At 55.1% G+C, this 18,738-nt stretch overlaps 1 protein-coding gene across 2 annotated transcripts in view; it reads right to left on the bottom strand.

Moving 5' to 3' along the window:
- Nucleotides 1-18,738, bottom strand: part of CACNA1S (calcium voltage-gated channel subunit alpha1 S) — a 65,353-nt gene that overhangs the window by 12,965 nt on the left and 33,650 nt on the right. Inside the window, exons 16-29 of one of the 2 annotated variants that reach the window (XM_019431049.2) lie at nucleotides 18,635-18,704; nucleotides 15,948-16,080; nucleotides 15,164-15,293; nucleotides 14,794-14,853; nucleotides 13,133-13,239; nucleotides 12,597-12,684; nucleotides 12,253-12,360; nucleotides 9,866-9,918; nucleotides 9,462-9,608; nucleotides 8,787-8,988; nucleotides 8,149-8,307; nucleotides 6,692-6,802; nucleotides 5,893-5,976; nucleotides 160-216 (exon numbers count right to left, since the gene is read on the bottom strand). In XM_019431049.2, the coding sequence (XP_019286594.2) occupies nucleotides 160-216; nucleotides 5,893-5,976; nucleotides 6,692-6,802; nucleotides 8,149-8,307; nucleotides 8,787-8,988; nucleotides 9,462-9,608; nucleotides 9,866-9,918; nucleotides 12,253-12,360; nucleotides 12,597-12,684; nucleotides 13,133-13,239; nucleotides 14,794-14,853; nucleotides 15,164-15,293; nucleotides 15,948-16,080; nucleotides 18,635-18,704 (1,509 nt within the window). The remainder of the gene's footprint in view (nucleotides 1-159; nucleotides 217-5,892; nucleotides 5,977-6,691; nucleotides 6,803-8,148; nucleotides 8,308-8,786; nucleotides 8,989-9,461; nucleotides 9,609-9,865; nucleotides 9,919-12,252; nucleotides 12,361-12,596; nucleotides 12,685-13,132; nucleotides 13,240-14,793; nucleotides 14,854-15,163; nucleotides 15,294-15,947; nucleotides 16,081-18,634; nucleotides 18,705-18,738) is intronic. The other variant, XM_053909080.1, reaches the window with a different exon arrangement.

The following is an 18,738-nucleotide window of genomic DNA, read 5'->3' as shown; positions in this document are numbered from 1 at the left end:
CCCCGCCCCCAACCCGATCCCTCCAGGGCGCCTGCTCTAGGGAAGGAAGCCCTCAGTGCTGGATCCACCCCATGCAATCCACGGCCAGGCCCGAGCATGCAAGCTGCAGGGCAGAGAGCCGGCGGGCGTGCAGGGCAGGCTCATGCAGCCTGGAATTACAACGTTCCCGCAGCCTCCACCCAGGCAATACAGTCCCCCGCTGGAGGCCAGGAAAGTCTGTGGAGAGAAGAGACCGGGGGAGGGGAAGGGGAGGAGAGAGAGAGGAGGAGGGACACGGTGGGAAGGGGGGGGGAGGTGAGGAGAGGTTGTCAGAAAGGACACACAGAAGAGTTAAAGAGAGAAAAGACAGAGCGGCAGGGGATGAAGACCCCGAGTGGCTGCCAATCAGGGGTGGGGGTGGGCGGGTGTGAGGATGAAGCTGTGGGAACAGTGAGGCAACAGGCTGGGGACAAGGGAGCAAGAAGAGGAGGGAAGACCAGACACGGACAGGTCCCTTCCCATCTCCAGGATGTGCCTACAGCTGACAAGGGGCTCAGGTGCTTCCTGTGTGTCTGGGTCACATGATACTGGGGCCATCCCTGCGGGGACACACTGGAAACACCAGCTCATCACTCTGAGGGGGCTCACACCCCTATTTCTCCCCGGGTCCAGCAAGGCTCCCTTGTGCCACTGAGGCCCTTATGGAAGTCCCATCCTCCAGGGGCTAAGGCCCTCTGGGGGAGTCTGAGACCCCCACCGCAGCTGCTTCTCTGCCCCGGACCCCGGAGCGGGGCCGAGGCCTCCATCATAGGGGCCAGGAGTTGCATGTGTGAGAGCCGCATTTTCTCCTGTTTACTCTAAACTTCTCTCTTAGGCCACCTTTCAGGAGAAACCTTTGTCCCGGAGTTGTGGGACAGGGGAGGTCCTTGTTTCATCTTGCAATTATTTGTGGGTGGACTGGTTCCCAGTATACTGGTTTCCCCAGCAAGCAACATTCTCTTGGGCAGCTTTTCCCTGGACCACTGGTTCTCAATCCTGGCTGCACATCAGAATAAGCTGGAGAACTTAATATATTCCTCTGCTGGGTTCCCACCCAAGCCAATTAAGTCTGCTTCTAGGGGATGGGCCTCGCTCCAGGGGTTTAAACTGCATCCCAGGTGATTTTAATATGCAGCCAAGGATGAGAACCAGTGTTCTAGACCCATACCACTAATATGGTAGCTACTAAGCACATGTGGCTATCTGAATTACAGTGAAAATTAAATAAAATTAGAAATTCATCTCCTCGGTTGTACTAGCCACATTTCAAGTGACCACCAGACGCACAGACACGAATGGCTAGTGGCTACTGGACTGGACAGAACAGAAGATTTCTATCGTTACAGAAAGTTCTAACAGGCAGGGTTGCCCTAGTCTGCTCCCCGGTTTGTAGGTCAAGAATGCAAACCAACATTCAAATTTGAAGTCTTAACATGACTTCAGGGAAACATTATTAGTACATCTGCTCCTAAAAATCCAATAATGACCGATGCCCTCTGGGCCCTCCACCACCAAAGAAACTGTTTTGATTTATCCAGGCTTCCTCTACACAGATCTCAGGCTGTTTATTTTGGCTGTTTGGGGTTCTCTCTTCTAATTTTGCTGGTGAGAATCAAACCATGAGGCCTTTGGGATGCTATTTCCCAGTGGAAACCCAAAATGGATGGAAATCTACAACACCCACCTACCCACCTATGCATGCACACTCAGGCGCGCACGCACAAACACACACGCGCGCGCGCGCGCACACACACACACACACACACACACACACACACTGATTTTGCCCAGGACCTATCCAGCCCTTAGTCTGCCCCACCCCCTCAGGATCTGAGTAGAGCTCTGTCATTGTCTTTCTGCACACGGGAGTGAACAGGATTCCCAGGCCAAGCCCTCCCCCAGACAGCGAGGCAGCCAAGTCCCCAGAAAGTGCTGTTCCTGCCAGGGCTTCAGCCTAAAGGAATCTCAGGCTGAGGGCTCCTTCCTCACAGGCTCCAGACTCTTCTTCAGCTGCTCCCCCACTCCCCGCCCCCTCTCGGGTGTCTTTAGTGCCAGCCCTCTCCCCCACCTCTCCATAGGATTCACCCCTGGGCTGGCAGACCGTAAAGTGCTTATCATCAGGCAGCGGAAAGTTAAGAAGCCCTACGCATGGGTAAGGCTCCTGGCTTTGGGGCTAGTCCCCAGCTGGGCACCTCCATGGCCAAACCAGCCACCTCTGAGCAGAATCGCACTATGGCCACGGTTAGGGTGGCTCAGAAGGCCGAGTGTTCTCCACATCCTTCCTAGGATACTCCTCCGCAGGCACTCTGCCCAGAGGGAAGCCGTCTTTTGAGTTCTGTCTCTGATTCCTGGATCTCCTCTTCCCTGTCCCCTGCTCCCCTCTTTCACCCTGCAGTGACCCTCAGCCATCTGCCTCCCCACTCAGCCTGGACGTTTGTCCTGCCATTTCTATAGCGCCCTTGCTTGCGCTGAGACGCTCTACCCAATGTGCCAGCCCTCAAGACCACATCAGGGGTCTGGTCCCTTTCCTCGAGCATTACCCCAGGGTGAAACTGAGCTCACTAGGCCCACCCGAGACCCCGTCGTTCTTCCTGCAGATGGACTCATCACATTGGCTATTTCTCAAGGGTCAGTTCCTGCACTCACACCCGCTGTCCTGTCCTCACTTCCAGCGGAGGATTCTGCCTGCTGCTTCCGACACGCCTGTGACTGCCCAGGATGAACGCCCTCTTCCCTCCGCCCCACCCCCCTGCTCCCTTGTACCCTTCGTGATTCTTGCCACCTCTGCTTACACTCTTCCTCTTCCAGTCTTCTGACTCGTGTCCTTTGCCGTCGCCTCCGAAACTCTAATCCCTTCCTCAACAATCTCTTCTCTCACATGTTGTGAATTTCTCCTCTGTACTCGCTCCGTCTATGGTCTCCCTTTCCCTGTATTAATCAACATCCACTTTCCAGTAACTACCTCACCTAACCTCCTGGCAGAAACTGTTTCCTGTACTCACAGCTGCTTGATGTTTTTTGGTTTTTTTTTCTTCTTATCACTTTCTGGTCACTGCTCCATCCTTTTAACTGGTTTCAGCCCCACAGTGTGCCAGTCTGTCACCCTGCTCATGGATGGCTTCCAATCACAAACCCTATGGCCTTGCTGGCTTCAATTCTGCAGGATCTCAACTCCTTCGCAGCTGGCTCATCCCACCCGAGGCTTGAACCATCACCTCCATGCATCCGGGACCAGCCCATGTTGATCGAGCTGCCACCATGTGCCAGATGCAGAGTGACACTCGGCTCCTCTCCTGCATTTCCAATGACTTGCTACCCGTTTCCACTTGTGTACCCAGCATCCAAACCCACAGCACCAGAACAGAATCATGGTGAGTGCATCATCCCAAGTCCTTCTCTTCAGGAGGTGCTGAGCCACCTTGGGTTCCTTCCTTCCCATGGCCACAGGGTCACATTCACCAAATCCTGCTGCCTCTGAGCTTTTCTGTTCCTCTCCTGCCATCCGAGCCCTGACTCTCATTGCTTTATGCCCGTTTGCTTTGCACACCCTCTTTCTACTATGGATGAACTACAGCTTTCTGAAATCCAGCTTCTCCCCTGGGACACCGGGTCTTAAGCCCTTTGATTTATTCAAAGACTTTGTTCCAGTAGTTACCTCCTTACTACCAGATATTTGCAAAGCCTGAGGATATGCTCCCATTTTTCTTGTTTTTGTTTCTGTTTTCTTCCAGTTTATTTATTTTGAGAGAGAGCAGGAGAGAGGCAGAGAGAGAGAGGGTGAGAGAGAATCCCAAGCAGGCTCCAGGTCGTCAGCACAGAGCCCAGTGCAGGGCTCAACCCCATGAACTATGAGATCGTGACCAGAGCCAAAATCAAGAGTCAGAGGCCCAACCGACTGAGCCACCCAGATGCCCCTTCTCCCATTTTCAAGGAAACTCTCCTTGGCTCCACATTTTTCTCTAACTCCTATTTCTCTCCGTAGCAAAACACCTCAAAGGAATCGTTCCATTCTTTGCTCTCCCTTCCCAGCCCACCGCAACCAGGCATTCTTCCCCATAATTCTAGTGAAACTGCTCCTGCCAAGGTCCCCGTTGCCAAAAATCAAGTCAATGCTCAGCTCTTATCTTCCTTGACTTTTCTGTTCTCCTTGATCTCAGGACATCACTCTCTTTTGGTTCCCCTGCCTCAGAGGCCAATTCTTTCTTAGTCTGTTTGCTGGTTCCTCCTCGTCTCTCCAATCACTAAACACGGGAGCATTCCAGGGCTCAGCCTCCGGATCCCTTCTCTCTAAATACCTTCTCCCTTCTCTGCAGATCTCGTCCATCCCCACAACTTTAAATACCATCTTCAAATTTATACCTCCAACCCACCCTAGCCTCTGAGCTCCAGACTCATAAATCCCAGCCTACTGGGTATCTCCTTCCGGATGCCTCGTAAGCATCCTAAATTATCGTGTCTAAAACAGAAATTTTGGCTTCTGCCCCACACCTGCTTTGCAGCAGTTTCCGCATCTCAGTAAATGGAAGCTCAACTGCTTGGACAAAAATCCTGGTAGTCACCCTCGATTTGTTTCTCTCTCTCTCTCTCTCTCTCTCACTCTAAATCAAGGCCAGCTGCAAATTCTGTCAGCTCAAGCTCCCAAATAAATAGGATGTGTCCAATTCTCACCACGTCCACAGCTAGCCCCCTAGCCACCATCACCTCTCACCTGGTTATCACAACACCCTCCTGGCGGCTCTCCCTGGGCCAGCCCTGTCTCCCCCACAGCCTTCTGTCAACACAGCAGCCAGAGGGATCCTTGAGAACTAAAGTCAGACCAGGTTTAAGCCCTCCAAAGGGCTCTCATCTCTCTTAGAATAAAACCCAGGATCATAACCATGGCCTTCAAGGGCCTAAGGGATCTGGCGCCTGCCCTCTGTCTCTGACCTCATCTCTATCTTTCTCCACTCCAGCTACAAGGGCCTCCTCCTATTCCTCAACCTCAGGGCCTTTGCACTCACTTGTTTTTCTCCCTACAACACTCTGTGCCAATACCTGCACGGCTTACCCCCTTGCTTTGTTCAGGTTGTCACTCAGATACCATCTTGGCACCAACCCTTCATTCCTTTCCAGTAAGTTTTCACCCTGGTTTATTTTTCTTTATAACACACGCTGAGCATATCTGCCATGTTAGAGAATTTTTATCGTCTGTTGGCCTCCGTGTTCTTGTTTATTGCTCTATCTCTAGCATGGGTGGGAGGTACTCGATAAGTATTTGCAGACTAAATAAATAACTTCCTCCATAACAGCTTTAGTCCTTCTACTGCTTTGTTCCAAATCCTCTGGTAACTTCCTATTGTCTGCTACATAAAGTTCAAGGCCCCCTCGCCACTGCTTACCTCTCCAGCCATCCCTACCCGCCCCCCCCCCACCCCCCACCTCGTTCCTCTTCTGCACAGTCATGTGCTTCTGCTAAACCGGACCTCTGGGTGTGCCCCGAATCTTCTATCATTCATTTCCTACTCTGTGCCTCCCCTACAGCAGCTCTGCCTGTGGTGTTTGCTCTTCTCTCCACCTCCGGTCACCAGCTCGCTTTCCTTCAGGACCCACCTTCAGCTTGTACCACCTCCGCGAAGCCTTCCCTGACTGCTCCACCCAGAGGAGACCTTTTCCCTTTCATAACAGCTCTTGCCTTGGACAGCCTGGTGCGTTCACGATGGCTGCCTAGAATCTGAGTTATCCGTCTGCTCTGTAGGCTGTGACGCCTGTCATTTCCAACTCTGTAGACCCCCGGGGCGCCATGCTGCACACACAGCAGGCACCCCACAAATGTCTATGGACTGCACAAGTGCTTGCACCCCACCCCGGGGATGGCTCTGTTTGCCTGATACTCACGTCGATTTCACTGAGAATGACATCGATGATGCTGCCGATGACAATCAAGAAGTCAAACACATTCCAGGGGTCTCCAAAATAGCCCTGGGAAGGACAGCAATGGGAGAACCAGGGGGTGAGCTCTAGGGGGAAGGAGTTTTGGTGGCCAGCAGAAGGTGATGGTCCCCGTCCAAGGTAATGCAGAATGGCCAAGCCAGGCCAAGGTGGGGTGCGTGTGGCCCCACTTTCCACTAGTGCTCCTGCGTGCCCACCCACTCCAGTACCCCTCTCCCTTGGGCTCTGTAGTTCCCTTCCTCCAGAGCATAAGGTGGTCAGAGAGGAGGGACAGAATGGTTGAGAACTCAGGATCTGGGATCCTGATCCGGATGGGGAACTCCTTCATCCTCCCCAGCTTTGAAGCCCTGTCTGGAGCTCACTAGTGCAGACCTTTCAGAGTGTGGCTGGGCTTGGCTGGGCTTGGCCAGGTGGGAGTGGGACTGGGGAACCAAAGACACAGCGAGATACTCCCCCTTCAGAAGCCTAAGGGCAGGCAGGGAACATAAGGCAGGTTCAACAAAGGGCTTGGGGAAGAGGCAGCCAACATCTATTCGGTCATCAGCCAGTTCTGGCAGCCTGAATATCTTGCATGCCTTATGCCTTGTGTCTAAAGGTGGAAGTAAGCAAAGGGGTGAGCAGGGCGGCACCAGAAGTGCTGGATGAAGGGGCTTTCAGTAGAATGACACTGGGGTGGGGGCGCACAAGAAGTGACCTGTCCTGTCAGGTGCCATCTGCTCATCTTGTCCTGTGCCCCAGCACTCACCCTGGCCTTGAACGCCATGAGCTTGAGGACCATCTCCAGGGTGAAGATGATGGTGAAGGCCACGTTGAGGATGTCTGAGATGTGGTTCATCTCCTCTGACTGGTTGTAGTGCTGTGGAGAGGCACAGGAGAGGGGGCTGGAAGGGCCCAGTGGCCCTACCCCGCAGGTTGCATCCCAGAGCCCCATTCTCTTCCCAGGCAGCTCCCAAACCTCTTCCTCAGGCTTCCTGCCCACTTTTTTGGAATCTCCAAAACCCAGGTGCCTGTTTTGGCAATCCCCACCAAGTCTAATGGATCCCCCTCTCCCCAAAGAGACAGCAAGAGGAGGAGGAGAGGTCCTGCTGAGCAGGCTGGTCTACGCGTGGGACTGCAAGGTCAGAGCTTATTTCCAGATCTGTTATGGGATGACCAGGAGGGGAGGCCCCTCAGCAGGACTCAGTGACAGGTTCCATCTAGTCATCTGGGCACAGAACTGGGAGAGAAGAATGCTGATTCCAGAGCTGGCATTATCACCAGCTACAGGTGTACAGGTGGGCCACCGAGCTCACCAGGCTGACACTCGTGCACACTGTCCCCCGGGATGGTGAAGCAGTCAGAGCAATAACCTTAGCCCCCTTGACCCAGCACTGTGATGCTCCTTAATTCTGTTTCCTTATATAACCTGCCAGGAACCTCGTGGTCTTTTTGGAAAGTTGATGAACTCCCGCTTCTTCCATAACCGCCCCTCCCACCAGGTAGTTCAGAAGGATCTGGGGGCTGCCCCCACCCCACCCTGTGTTAGCCAGACAGCCTAATTCTGCTGCCCAGCTCAGCCCAAACTTAAGCCATTGCTCACGATCCTCTGTATGACCTGGCCCTGCTGGCCCAGTGATTCACTTTCCATGTCCTCATCACCTGGCAATGCAGAGTCCTGTTGTTGGATGTGTCTGCCTAGGGCCAGGAAGCCTAGCTGTGCAATTCTATTTATACAGGGCTTAAGGGATCTGATGCTTAATTAAGGTTTGCTAACGATGCTGCTGATTGTGATATTGTCTATAAAGTACGCTCAACTCCTAAGAGACACCTGTTCTGTGAATATCAAAGCCATTTTTCTTGAGACTGCAGCCAAGATTCCAGCCAACTCAATCACGCAGATTTGCAACAGCCGAAGATAAACTGAGACGGCACTTCCTACTTCCCACGCTGCCGTGTGCTTCTGCACAGCTATCTCCTGTTTGAAGATTTGTGCAGCTATTTGTATGTCTGAATGCCTTCTTAATAAACTACTGGGTGCCTGGCAACCAGGCCTGGGCCCAGGGAACTTCTCTGTGCCCCGCAGTACCTCACCACACGGTGCCTGGCACATAGGAGGTGCCAGGAAAAGTATACTGGGGGAAGGAGACGGGAACCTTGCCCTGCCCACCTGCCCCGCCCCTGGCCCCAGTCCATCCGGCCCTTATCTCCTGGGGGCGCCCTTACCTGCATGCCCAGGCAGATGGTGTTGAGCATGATGAGGGCAAACATCAGGTACTCAAAGTAGGAGGAGGTGACGACATACCACACCCGGTACTGGTATGGGTTTTTGGGGATGTAGCACCTCAGCGGGCGGGCCTTCAGGGCATATTGCACACACTGGCGCTGAGACACAACACCACAGGGCAGGTCAGCACTGACGGCCCCTCCCTTGCTCTCACACTCACATGCATGGGCTGGAGGGAACCCTGCATGCTGGTCAACCAGGAGCAGCTGTGGCCAGGAACTCGTGGCTGACGGGCTCTGCGGGACTGTTTAGAGGACGAGTCCCAGTGGGCCTGTGGGTTCCCCTTGAGTTATCCCGGCCCATTTCTAACATGGCTGTAGCCCCACCCAGGGGCTCTGAAGGACTAGCCTTCTCTGGGCATCGCGAGGGTTCCACGAGAAGACTCCCACAGCACCAACTTGTATTGCTTCATGTTGGGGATGGGTTGGGGATGGGGTAGAGTGTATGCAGGCTGGGTCTGGGCACGAAATGGAGGTTCTGGGGTCAACCCCGGGCCCAGGACTCTTCACTGGTCAGAGCCTAGGGCTCAGGCTGGCAGGAGGCCTGCTGAGTCCGCTCTCCACCTCAGCCCAGGCACCTGGTTCTTGTCCAGTTCACAGTTCTTGTACTCAGTCTCCCCCTGCTCCTGGAAGGTGACAATAACGAAGCCCACAAAGATGTTCATCATGAAGAAGGCAATGAGGATGATGTAGATGATGAAGAAGATGGCCATCTCCACCCGGTTGTTGTAGACGGGGCCTGTGTCTTCCTTGTATGAGTCTATGGCCTGGTAAAGCAGCCTTGGGGTGGGCAGAGAAGAGACTGGTTGGACAGGGGTGATGAGGCAGAGAGCCAGGCCAGGAAGGACAGGCTTTCTCTCACTGGCCACAGGGACCCGAGGGAGCTTTCCGAACGATCAAGCACCAGGAGGGAAGTTAGGACCATGCCAGAAAAGATTGGGACAGGTCCTGGAAAGGGCCTGCCTTTCCGTAGGATGCCCCATCTACCCTAATCAATCAGTAGGGCTCCCCACATGGGCACAGAGGCCTACACCTGTTGGGGGACTGGGACATTCTGTCAGAGTGCCCAGGTCAGGATGTCTTTAGGGTGGCCGGTCAACACACTGGTCCCACACACCCTCCCAGCTGGTGGGTTTGTTGAGCACTTACCGCGGGCCTGGCACGGAGTGGTGAGGGCTGCAGAAGGGCAAGATGGCTCCCTGGCACTGCCCCCACCATGCCCGCATTGGACCCAGGCCCCAGCCCTCACTCACTGAGGCCATCCCTCAAAGGTGGAGACCGTGAAGAGTGACATCATGGCCGAGAGCACGTTGTCGAAATGGAAGTCGCTGTGTATCCACTGGCGGGGGCGCAGCTCCATCTGCGTGGGGTCCCCATCCTTGTACACATAGTAATAGCCCCTGGGGTGGGGAGGCTCAGTCACTCCACTGTGCATGGCTGGGCTGCCCCCTCCCCACCCACATCCTCTGATCCCCTGTAGACTGGGGACCAGAGGGGACACTGCTGGGCACTCCCTCACCACAGTTTCCCAAGGAAGGACCCTTTAGAACACGCTTCCTGGGCCTAGGGGCTCAGGTTCCCCAGGTCCTCCTCGCACAAGGTCCCCCACGCAGTGGCTGTCCCACCTCGTGCCCTCAGCCAGCAGAGTTCAGCCCACCTGCACTCCTTCTCTGTCATCTTGGATAAGTCATTGCAGCTAAAGAACTTCCCCTGTGTCAAGAAGAGGGAGGGAGGGAGGGACACACATTGTCATGGAAACAAGATTGAAAACTGGGCTACGAAGTGAATAGCGGCAGGGCACGTGGAAAGAGGGCCCCAGCACTGTCTTCCTCCTTCACCATCATCCCTTCCCTCAGCTGCCCCTCGGGCTTCCCTACCAGGCCCGAGGCTGTCGCGGCTGAGAAGCCAGTTCCTGAACAGGCTGGGCCTGAGGGGAAGGAAATATGGATACAGCTTGGCCCTGCCCCTCCCTCAGGGAGCCCCCTGCCTCCCATTGCTACAGGAAGCCCTCTTGAGGTCTCCCCATGACAGACCAAGAAGGGCTGCCCCCCCCTTCCTTCTCCTGCCAGTGGGGCGGCCACAGGGCACACAGGGCACAGTAAGAGTTGCAGGGACGGAGCCCAACAGGGTCTTGAGGGCGCAAATCATCTCAAAGTGGAACGGGGGTCCCACACCCCCACTCGGAGGCCTGAACAGGCGGGCACTGTGCCCCCCTGTGCTGATTACAGTCAGAGCAGTTTCCCTTTTTGTCTACATCACAGACTGGGCACCCACAGAAGAGTCTGTGTGAAGAAAAGGAGTGATCGCCAGGCCCGAATGGAGCTACATGAAGCCTGAAGTTCACGGCATCTGGTCGAGTCCCCTCAAAGGCCCAGAGAAAGAGCTGCCTCAGCCAAGGATACGGGACTGGCTGACGGCACAGAGGCCCTGCCCGCTGCAGGGTTTTGCTGTTCCAGCCATATCCCCCTTTACGGTTGCCAGAGCAGAGGGGTGAAGGGGAGGCAGGTGACATTGGGGGAGAAGCAGGGAGAGGACACAGCTGTCACTGGGCAGGTTTCTGGGCACTTGAAACAAAACACCCAATTTAATATGGGAAGCAAACTCTTGATGTAATGTGGAATGCATGCGAAGTTTCCACAGGGTAAAACGTGGGGTAAAATGCCACTTGTAACTGATGTCTGGGCATTATCTGAGTGGGCAGGAGCTGGGGGTCTTTTGATGAGAGACTACAGCACAGGGGTCGGGGCAGGGGTCGGGGGGTTGAGGGACAGCCGCTCTTGCCTGGAAGGCACACAGGAGCCAGAGGAGGGGGCCGCTCCTTCGTTCCTCCAGGGAGCATGTCTTGTGGGCTGCCTATATGCCAGGCCCAGGCTGGGTGCCAGGGTCAGGGAGGAGTGAGACATACACCCAGCGCCCCTAGTAGAGGAGGGGGCAGGGCTCGAGGGGAGGGGCAGCCCTCTGCTGGAACTAGGAGGGGAAGGTCACACGCCAATCATGGTAACTGAGGTTTGAAGGCTAAGCCGTCTCAGTCTGGATGCGGTTTCCAAGGGGATGCCTCCACCCCTCCAGGACAGTAACCAACAGGACGCATCTCCCTTAAGGTCATCAGGGAACCCCACCTTGACTGCTCTCCCCCCAAACCTGCTCCTTGCCCACAGGGAGGGACTTGTGGGGTTTGCTTCATGACCCCCTCTCGGCCTTAACCGAGACGCCGGCTCGGAGAAAAATGCTCCACAAATGCTGTCGAATGAATGAATGACGGTACGATGATGTCAGTGGCCAAGTCTGACTGAAGTTACGTCATCGTGGTTTTCATGCTTCGGGGGACAGCAGCGGTTTGGGTCATGAAAGGAAATGTCAGGGTGTTGGAGTACTCAGATACCAATTTCTGTGTCCTGCAGATGGTATGAAGGGCAGAGGCGTCCAGAAACCAGCTCGGTGGAAGGGGAGCCTTGCGGGGCTGATTCCTAGAGAGGAACTGCATAGCTGTGTCCTCCCAGGAAAGTGAGGACAGAACGAGGCGGCTCCCAGGGTAGAATGATGGCCTCCCTCCCTCAGAAGCTCCTGGTAGATATGAATGATGCCAGCCACACCGGCCAGAAGCACGGGGTGCTGAAGTCCAGCTGACGGAAGAAGGTGGAGTGGATGGGGGCTAGAGTTGGGGGGCATGTTTTAGACAGGCCTGGCAGGATGGGAGGGGTGGGGGAGGTTGATAACGGGGAGGGGTGCTGACAGGGTCCGGCAGGTAGGGGAGGGGGCTTGGTCCTCAAGGAGAAGCCACGGAGAGCCAGGAAGACAGCAGGTGCAATGGTCATGGTGGCCAGCAGAGCCACTGGGGCCATGAAGGGGCATCGCCTAGGAAACCTCATCCAGACTCCAGGTAGCTTAGCCTCACAACTCTGTGCACTCGAGGACATCTGCTTTCACAGTCTGGGGCTCCCTTTGCTTAGAGGGCGGGGAACGGGCTGGCTCTTGCCTTGGCCTCAGAGCTGGCACCCGAGCTGCGGAAGGGGGGGCAAAGCTGCCCGGGCAGGTGGGGCTCACCTTGAAAAGCTGGACGCCGATGCAGGCAAACATGAACTGCAGGAGGGTGGTGACGAGGACGATGTTCCCGATTGTGCGGATGGCCACAAACACACACTGCACCACGTGCTGGGGAGGGACACCAGGTCGGCAACATCCCGCCCTTGCTATCCCCTGCTGCCTCCCAGCTAGGTGGGGGCAGAGGGAGCTTCGTGGGGAAGCATGGCCGCCCAGCCTCACCCCTACCCCCGTTTGGCAAAGGGGGTGCAACACGTGCCCCAGCAACGGCTGGGCGGAGGTTTCCAGGATCAGGCCCTTGCAGCCTCTCTTTTCCTGCTCCTGGGGTCCCACCCAGGCCCTCTCACCTTCAGCCCCTTGGCTCTGTTGATGGCCCGCAGGGGCCGGAGCACCCTCAGCACCCTCAGGATTTTCACCACGGAGATGGCGCTGGACCTGGGGGAGGCGGCGGGGGGTGGGGGGTGAGGGCAGCCTGCTCCAGCCCTCCACCTGCCCCCGGCCTCTGGTCCTCCACATCTGCCATCTTTCTGCCTGAACACAGTCCCCTCGTTCCCCACCCTTCCCTTAGGCTGCGCGAGGACCCCACCCCCGGATAAAGCCGCCTCCTGCCCGGTGGTGCAGCACAGTAAGGGATTCCTCCATGGGTGGCTACAGGCTCTGTTTCTCTCATCAGACTGGGGGCGACCCAGAGGTAGGGACTGCAGCCCCTCCTGCTAAGCACTGTCACTTCAGTCCAGTTGGTGACACCCTAGGGGACCCTGGACCCCCATCAATGGCCCTGAGAATCCCTCTCCTTGCGGCTTGGTGCCCACCAACGAACAGTGGGTGGGACTCTGCTCTGAGGAGGGGTCCTCGCCCGGGGCTGGCCCCTGCCACTGCTCACTCGAGTCCCATGGAGATGAGGGACACGGCCACCACCAGCAGGTCCAGGATGTTGAAGTAGTTGCGGCAGAAGGAGCCCTTGTGCAGGAAGGCACCGTAGGTCGTCATCTGTGGGGAAAGCCAGCATCCTGGGTGGGTGGGGAGCGGTGGGGACGGGCGTGTCCCCACAAAGAAGGGCTTCCTGAGGGAAGATCTGCCTCAGTCTGCAGAGGCAGATGGCTGCCAGGAGGTCTCTACCCTTCACTCCACTCCTTGCTGTGTCCTAAGTGCTTTTTCTCCCATTCTCTGCTCCCAGTTCTGGAAACATGAGGACTTCTCATGGGCACCTCCACCAGACTTTGCTCTCTGAGCTTGTCTCTTTGGTCAGATGCCATAGGGCGCCCCAGTCTCCTTCCCCACGGGGCCACAGAGTGGGGAAGCCCTGGCCCTTCTCTCCCCTGTGGAACATGATAAAATTCCTCTTCCTCCTCTCTGGGAAGCTTCTTCAGAAGTAACCTCTGCCCTGAGGATTGCTGAGTGAGGCTGAACAGCCCCTTTAGACTGGAAGACCTTCACCAGGCCCGGACCTCTCTCCCTTCCCCATTGTCCTACCTTCTCGCTGTTCCTTCAGCTTCTTCCATGTACTCTGTGATGATCTCCCAGGCCCTTTGTGCAAACACGCTATGCCCTTGAAGTCTGATGAGCCTGAAGCCTTTCCTGGCATTCAAGGTGATTTCTTCTCAACTCGCCTTCCCAGGCTCTGTTTTCTGTGCTATATCCCAGCCCAAAAGGACCACTTTCTCCTCTCTGAGCACGTCTGAACCACCTTCTCATAATGCGTTTGCCATTTTCTGTCCTCCTGGACTGCCCCTGCTATCCCTCCCTAATGAAGTCCTGGCCACCTCTAATGCCACCACCTCCAGGAAGCCCTCTTGGACCTCAGGGAAGCCACCATCCCTCTGCTCAACTGCTTTAGTAGTCAAAGGCCTTGAAATAAAGAACTGTCCTGATTTCAGGTTGCAGCCTGCTCTGGGCTATTCCTTCTGCAAAGCTCCCCTCTCCCTTCTTCATTCATGAAGCTGAAGGCTGGGGCTACTGGGCCCCAGATGGGCCCTCCCTCTGCCTCTGAGACCCTCCACGGTGATGGTGTGAACCCAGTGTACCTGCCTCGAGAATGAGAGAGCAGTGATGTGCTGTGGGTAAGGAAGGGGGAGCTGCGATGGGATAGAGCTGCCAGAAACCCATCTAGGGCAAAGGTCACTTCTCTGGGGATTCCCGGGAGAGGGCTTTTAGTCATTGGTAACAAAGGTCTAGGAACAAATCACGGCTCCCTGGGTCTAAGGCTAATTGTGCCTTCACTATGGAGGAGGAATGCCCGAGGCTTTATAGACGTGGACGTGCTCACTGAGCTGTGCTGAGAGGTGCTCAGCTGCAGGTTGGTCGTACTTCATGTCCCCACCCATGCACCTGCTCACCTCCTTGCCCCAGCTTACGAGCAGAAACCCCATCTGCTCCTGGGTCCCGCGAGTCCCTCCCTGTTCTCCACTTTCTTCTTGCTTTTCCCTCACCCCCGCCACCCAGCCTGTGAGCGAGTGCCGGGCATGTAAGTTGGAGCCACATGAGGTCTGCTATCCTGGCCTGGAGACACCACTCACCCAGGCTGTCCCACAAGCCTTCACTCACCTTGAGGACAATCTCCACAGTGAAGACAGAGGTAAATGCAATGTCGAAATACCCAAGGATCTGGTGACAGGGCAGGGGAGAGAGAAGTCGGTGAGAGGAAGAACCGAACAATGACATCATCATTGTCACCACCATCACTATCATCATTAAAACTAGGCAACAAGAGCCTGTCACGTTACACGCTGAGACAGTTCAGGACCGGACCGGGCAGTCTTACCCCTCCAGGGATTTAAACTCTAAGAAACTCTGATGCCTATGGCCACACAGAGCCTACAGCTGAGCTCGGAGCCCCAGAGGGAGGTGTCTGGGTGGCTGAGGCCTGGGGTAGGGAGGGGTGCTGAGCTGGCAGAAGGCACAGGCCTGCCATCACCTGATTCCTCACGGACTCGGCCCGGATGGGGTCCTCCGCGGCCAGTGCGGCACTGCTGAGCAGGATGAAAAGAAGGATGAAGTTGGTGAACCAGGTAGCGTTGACAATGCGATGACACAAGACACGGATCCTGGGGGAAGATGGCCAGGGGGCCAGGGGAGCTGTGAGTCCCTGGGCACTCGGGCCTCACCAGCCTCGGTCCCACACACAGACGGTGGAACCCTCCCTCCCGGCTCGGTGGAGAAGGCTAGCCCGCACCTCAACTGTCCTCTGGCTGGACACGCAGGGGCCCTGCCCCTCATTCTCTCAGCGCGGCCCTAGCCCCCTCTCCCACCACCCGTCCCCTCCCCCAGTACTCCTCCACCACCCTCTGGTTTCCCCCAAAAAGAATGGACCCGGCCGATCTCCATCCACGAAGCAGACAGATGAAACTCCCTGAAGACTACAGGCGATGTAGATTTTAAAGGTATAAAAGTGTGAAGCCAGGAAGAAATACAGCCTCACCCGGTTCTCATCCCCTCGTCCTGGCTAAAATTGCCCTCAGAAGGGAACTAAAATATACAGTCCCTCTTAGGAGTCAGTATTTGATAGGGTTTAAGGCACCACTTCTCCCAGAGACACCAGCATTTTAAACAGGGCACAAGATCTTAAGTTAAAAGAGTCATTTTCTCATGGTGTAACTGTAGGCCCAAAGAATGGGCAAAAGGGGCCTTTTTAGAGCAGAAGCCATCCCTCTTCGAGAGCCCCATCAATCACCCTGCGCAGCAGCCAAGAGACTACCCACTTGTTGGTGGGGCTGAAAATGAAGAAGGAGCTGGCTTCTGGGATGGGCACTGCCTTCTCTTTGAGCTGCAGCTCAGCCAGCGGGCGTGGTCGGGGGCTCACTGGGATCTCGGGCTCATCTTCCTCATCATCTCCTGTCGGGGAGGGAGAGAGAGACATTGGGGGCGTCTTTACAAACCTTACTGCTCCCCCAGGTCTCTGTGCTCCGAATCCAACCACGAACCCCCAGCAACCAGCAAGTGAAGGTGGTAGCAGGCCAAGGGCACGAGGATGTCAGCAGAGTCCAGTCTTCATACCTCCCTTTCCCCTCAGGGAACAGATTTGAACCATCAGGGGAAAGTGTCAGCCCCAGAACCTTCCAGAAGTGGGGCCAGGAGCAAAGTCAAGGAGCCTTGCTGTCTCATCTGCTGTCTCAGGGCTGGACTCACACCATCCCAAGTGCTCACAGCTGGGAGACTGGGGGGTTGCGGGGGGTGGTCTCTACTTCTGATGAGACCTGAGCTGTGGTCCAGGCTCTGCCCCTGACTTGCTGTGCATGCTAGTTACGTTTCTGTCCTTCCTGGGCTTCAGGTCCCCAATTTATGAAATCGATCAGGGGAAGGAGGCCTGTTGAAATAAACAGGCTCTGAGCTCCTCTCCTGGGTTAGAATTCTAAAAATGATCATTTCAGAGAGAAACTGCCAGCATGGGAAAAAAGTCAATATTCCTTGAGCTTCGGCCAGTCCTCAGCACCGAGGCAGATACCGGGGTGGGAGGGATCGAAGAGGAAGACATAGGCCCTCTAGGTTCACTTGCTAGGTCCCATGGCTTCATGAGACAGCTGACTACCTGAGGTCCTCAGCTGGGCTTAGCAGGGGGAGCCAAGGTTCCAGTGATCAGACTGGGGGCACTGTCCAAAGTTGGGCTGTCCCTCTGTTGGGCTCTGTGCTGATGGCTCAGAGCCTGGAGCCTGTTTCAGATTCTGTGTCTCCCTCGCTCTCTGCCCCTCCCCCACTTGTGATCTGTCTCTGTCTCTCAAAAATAAACACTTAAAAACATTAAAAAAATGGGGCGGGGGGACCTGGGTGGCTCAGTTGGTTAAGCATCCCACTTAAGCTCAGGTCATGATCTTACAGTTCATGAGTTTGAGCCCTGCGTCGGGCTCTGTGCTGACAGCTCGGAGCCTGGAGGCTGCTTCCGATTCTGTGTCTCCCTCGCTCCCTGCCCCTCCCCTGCTCATGCTCTGTCTCTGTCTCTCTCTCAAAAATAAATTAACATTAAAAAAATTTTTTTTTGAAAATTGGGGTGTCCCTCGATATGCAGGTCTTTCCCAGGCCCTTGTTTCCCTCACCCCATCGCCACCTCATCCTTACCCCTGCTGGCCCCTGGCAGAGAGAGCCCCTTGGGGAAGCCAAGAAAGAACCACTAGATTCTTCTGTCTCCATTGTGGCAGCCTGCACAGGCTCGCAGCTCCACCAGAAACCCCCCTTCTTCCCTTCTTATAATGAGAAAGTGTTAATTCTTAGAACTAACATTTGCTTTCTTTTTTCCTTTGTCTATGCCCATTTTGTTAACTTCATTTTGTCCTAAGCCATTTCAAATCGTCTTTGGAAAGAAGCAGAATAAATGTATTCAACCTCTTTGGTAAGAGCTCTCTTCCAAATGCTCACCCCACCTCCCCTCTACCGTCTACCCTCCCCCCTTCTTTCCAACCCTGTTCCCTTTCCTTAACCTCTGATTTCCTGAGTCAGTCATCTCCCCTGCACACCAGCCACTCCCACCTGCTAGGTGATGGTTGTTAGATGAAACGGCTCAAGATGAATTATTTTAAAACCCAACTATTCACTTCTGGCAGACATTTGAAGAGATATGATTAGCCCTGTCTTGATCAGCTCCATTCTCCCCACACATCACTTTGCAAAATTCTTTCATGTGTTCACTTACTCTATTTATTGAGTGCCTACTCTGTGCCATTTGGAGCACAAAAAGTCCCCCCCCCCTCCCCGGAGCTCAGAGTCACTGGGGCAAACAGACGTTAATCAGCTGATTCCACAATTTCCTGAAACTGCACCAGTGACTCAGTGCTCCAAGGACCCGTGAGCGAGCTAAGAGAGGACCTCAGAGCTTTTGGCCTCCAGGGCTCTGCCAGGCGGCCTCTGTGAACCTATGTGTTCCCGCCTGCAGCAGCCACTGGTTACTTACATTTGTGAGACGTTTATAGTTTGTCTGTGGCTGTGCATTACCCTCCTGCCCACCCTACGCTTGCCTCCTTCATTTCAATTCTCCCCGCAGTGCAAGCCATGGTTCTGTTTATTCCTGTACCAGTCCAGCCCCAGCCCTGCTGGATGCTGGGTGGGGAGTAACCTGCCCATCTCCGACACCACAGACAGACAGGTCCTCATCTATGGTCTACTCTGTGTGGCCAGAGTGGAAAACTTGAAAACGGGAGTCCTCGGTACCGAAGTATGTGACTGGCACTCAATAAATACTAGCTGAATTGAATGAAAATAGAATGTGTGGATTTTTTCCCTTGTGTGCACTGGACACAAGGCAGACGGGCAGATGGCTTATTTGCATGACTAGGTCAGAAGGGAGGTCTCTGTCTTGCGATCCCCTCATGGAAGGATCCAGGAAGGGGAACACCCAAGAGATCGTCCCCGGGGAGAAATCAACACCAGCATACACCTCCAGCAGTCCCAGGACCCTCACCTGGGAAGTCAGCTGAGGGGTAGGGATCCTTCACTTCATTGACATTAGATTCAAATTCATCGATTTTCAGCTGTAGGAAGGAACACAACAAAGATGAGGATAAA

The sequence above is a fragment of the Panthera pardus genome, unplaced genomic scaffold, assembly GCF_024362965.1.
Source record: "Panthera pardus isolate Hobbes unplaced genomic scaffold, ASM2436296v1 HiC_scaffold_21, whole genome shotgun sequence".
Taxonomy (NCBI): Eukaryota; Metazoa; Chordata; class Mammalia; order Carnivora; family Felidae; genus Panthera; species Panthera pardus.
The sequence above is the reverse complement of the archived record's forward strand: the minus strand, read 5'-3'. Positions and strand labels throughout refer to the sequence as shown.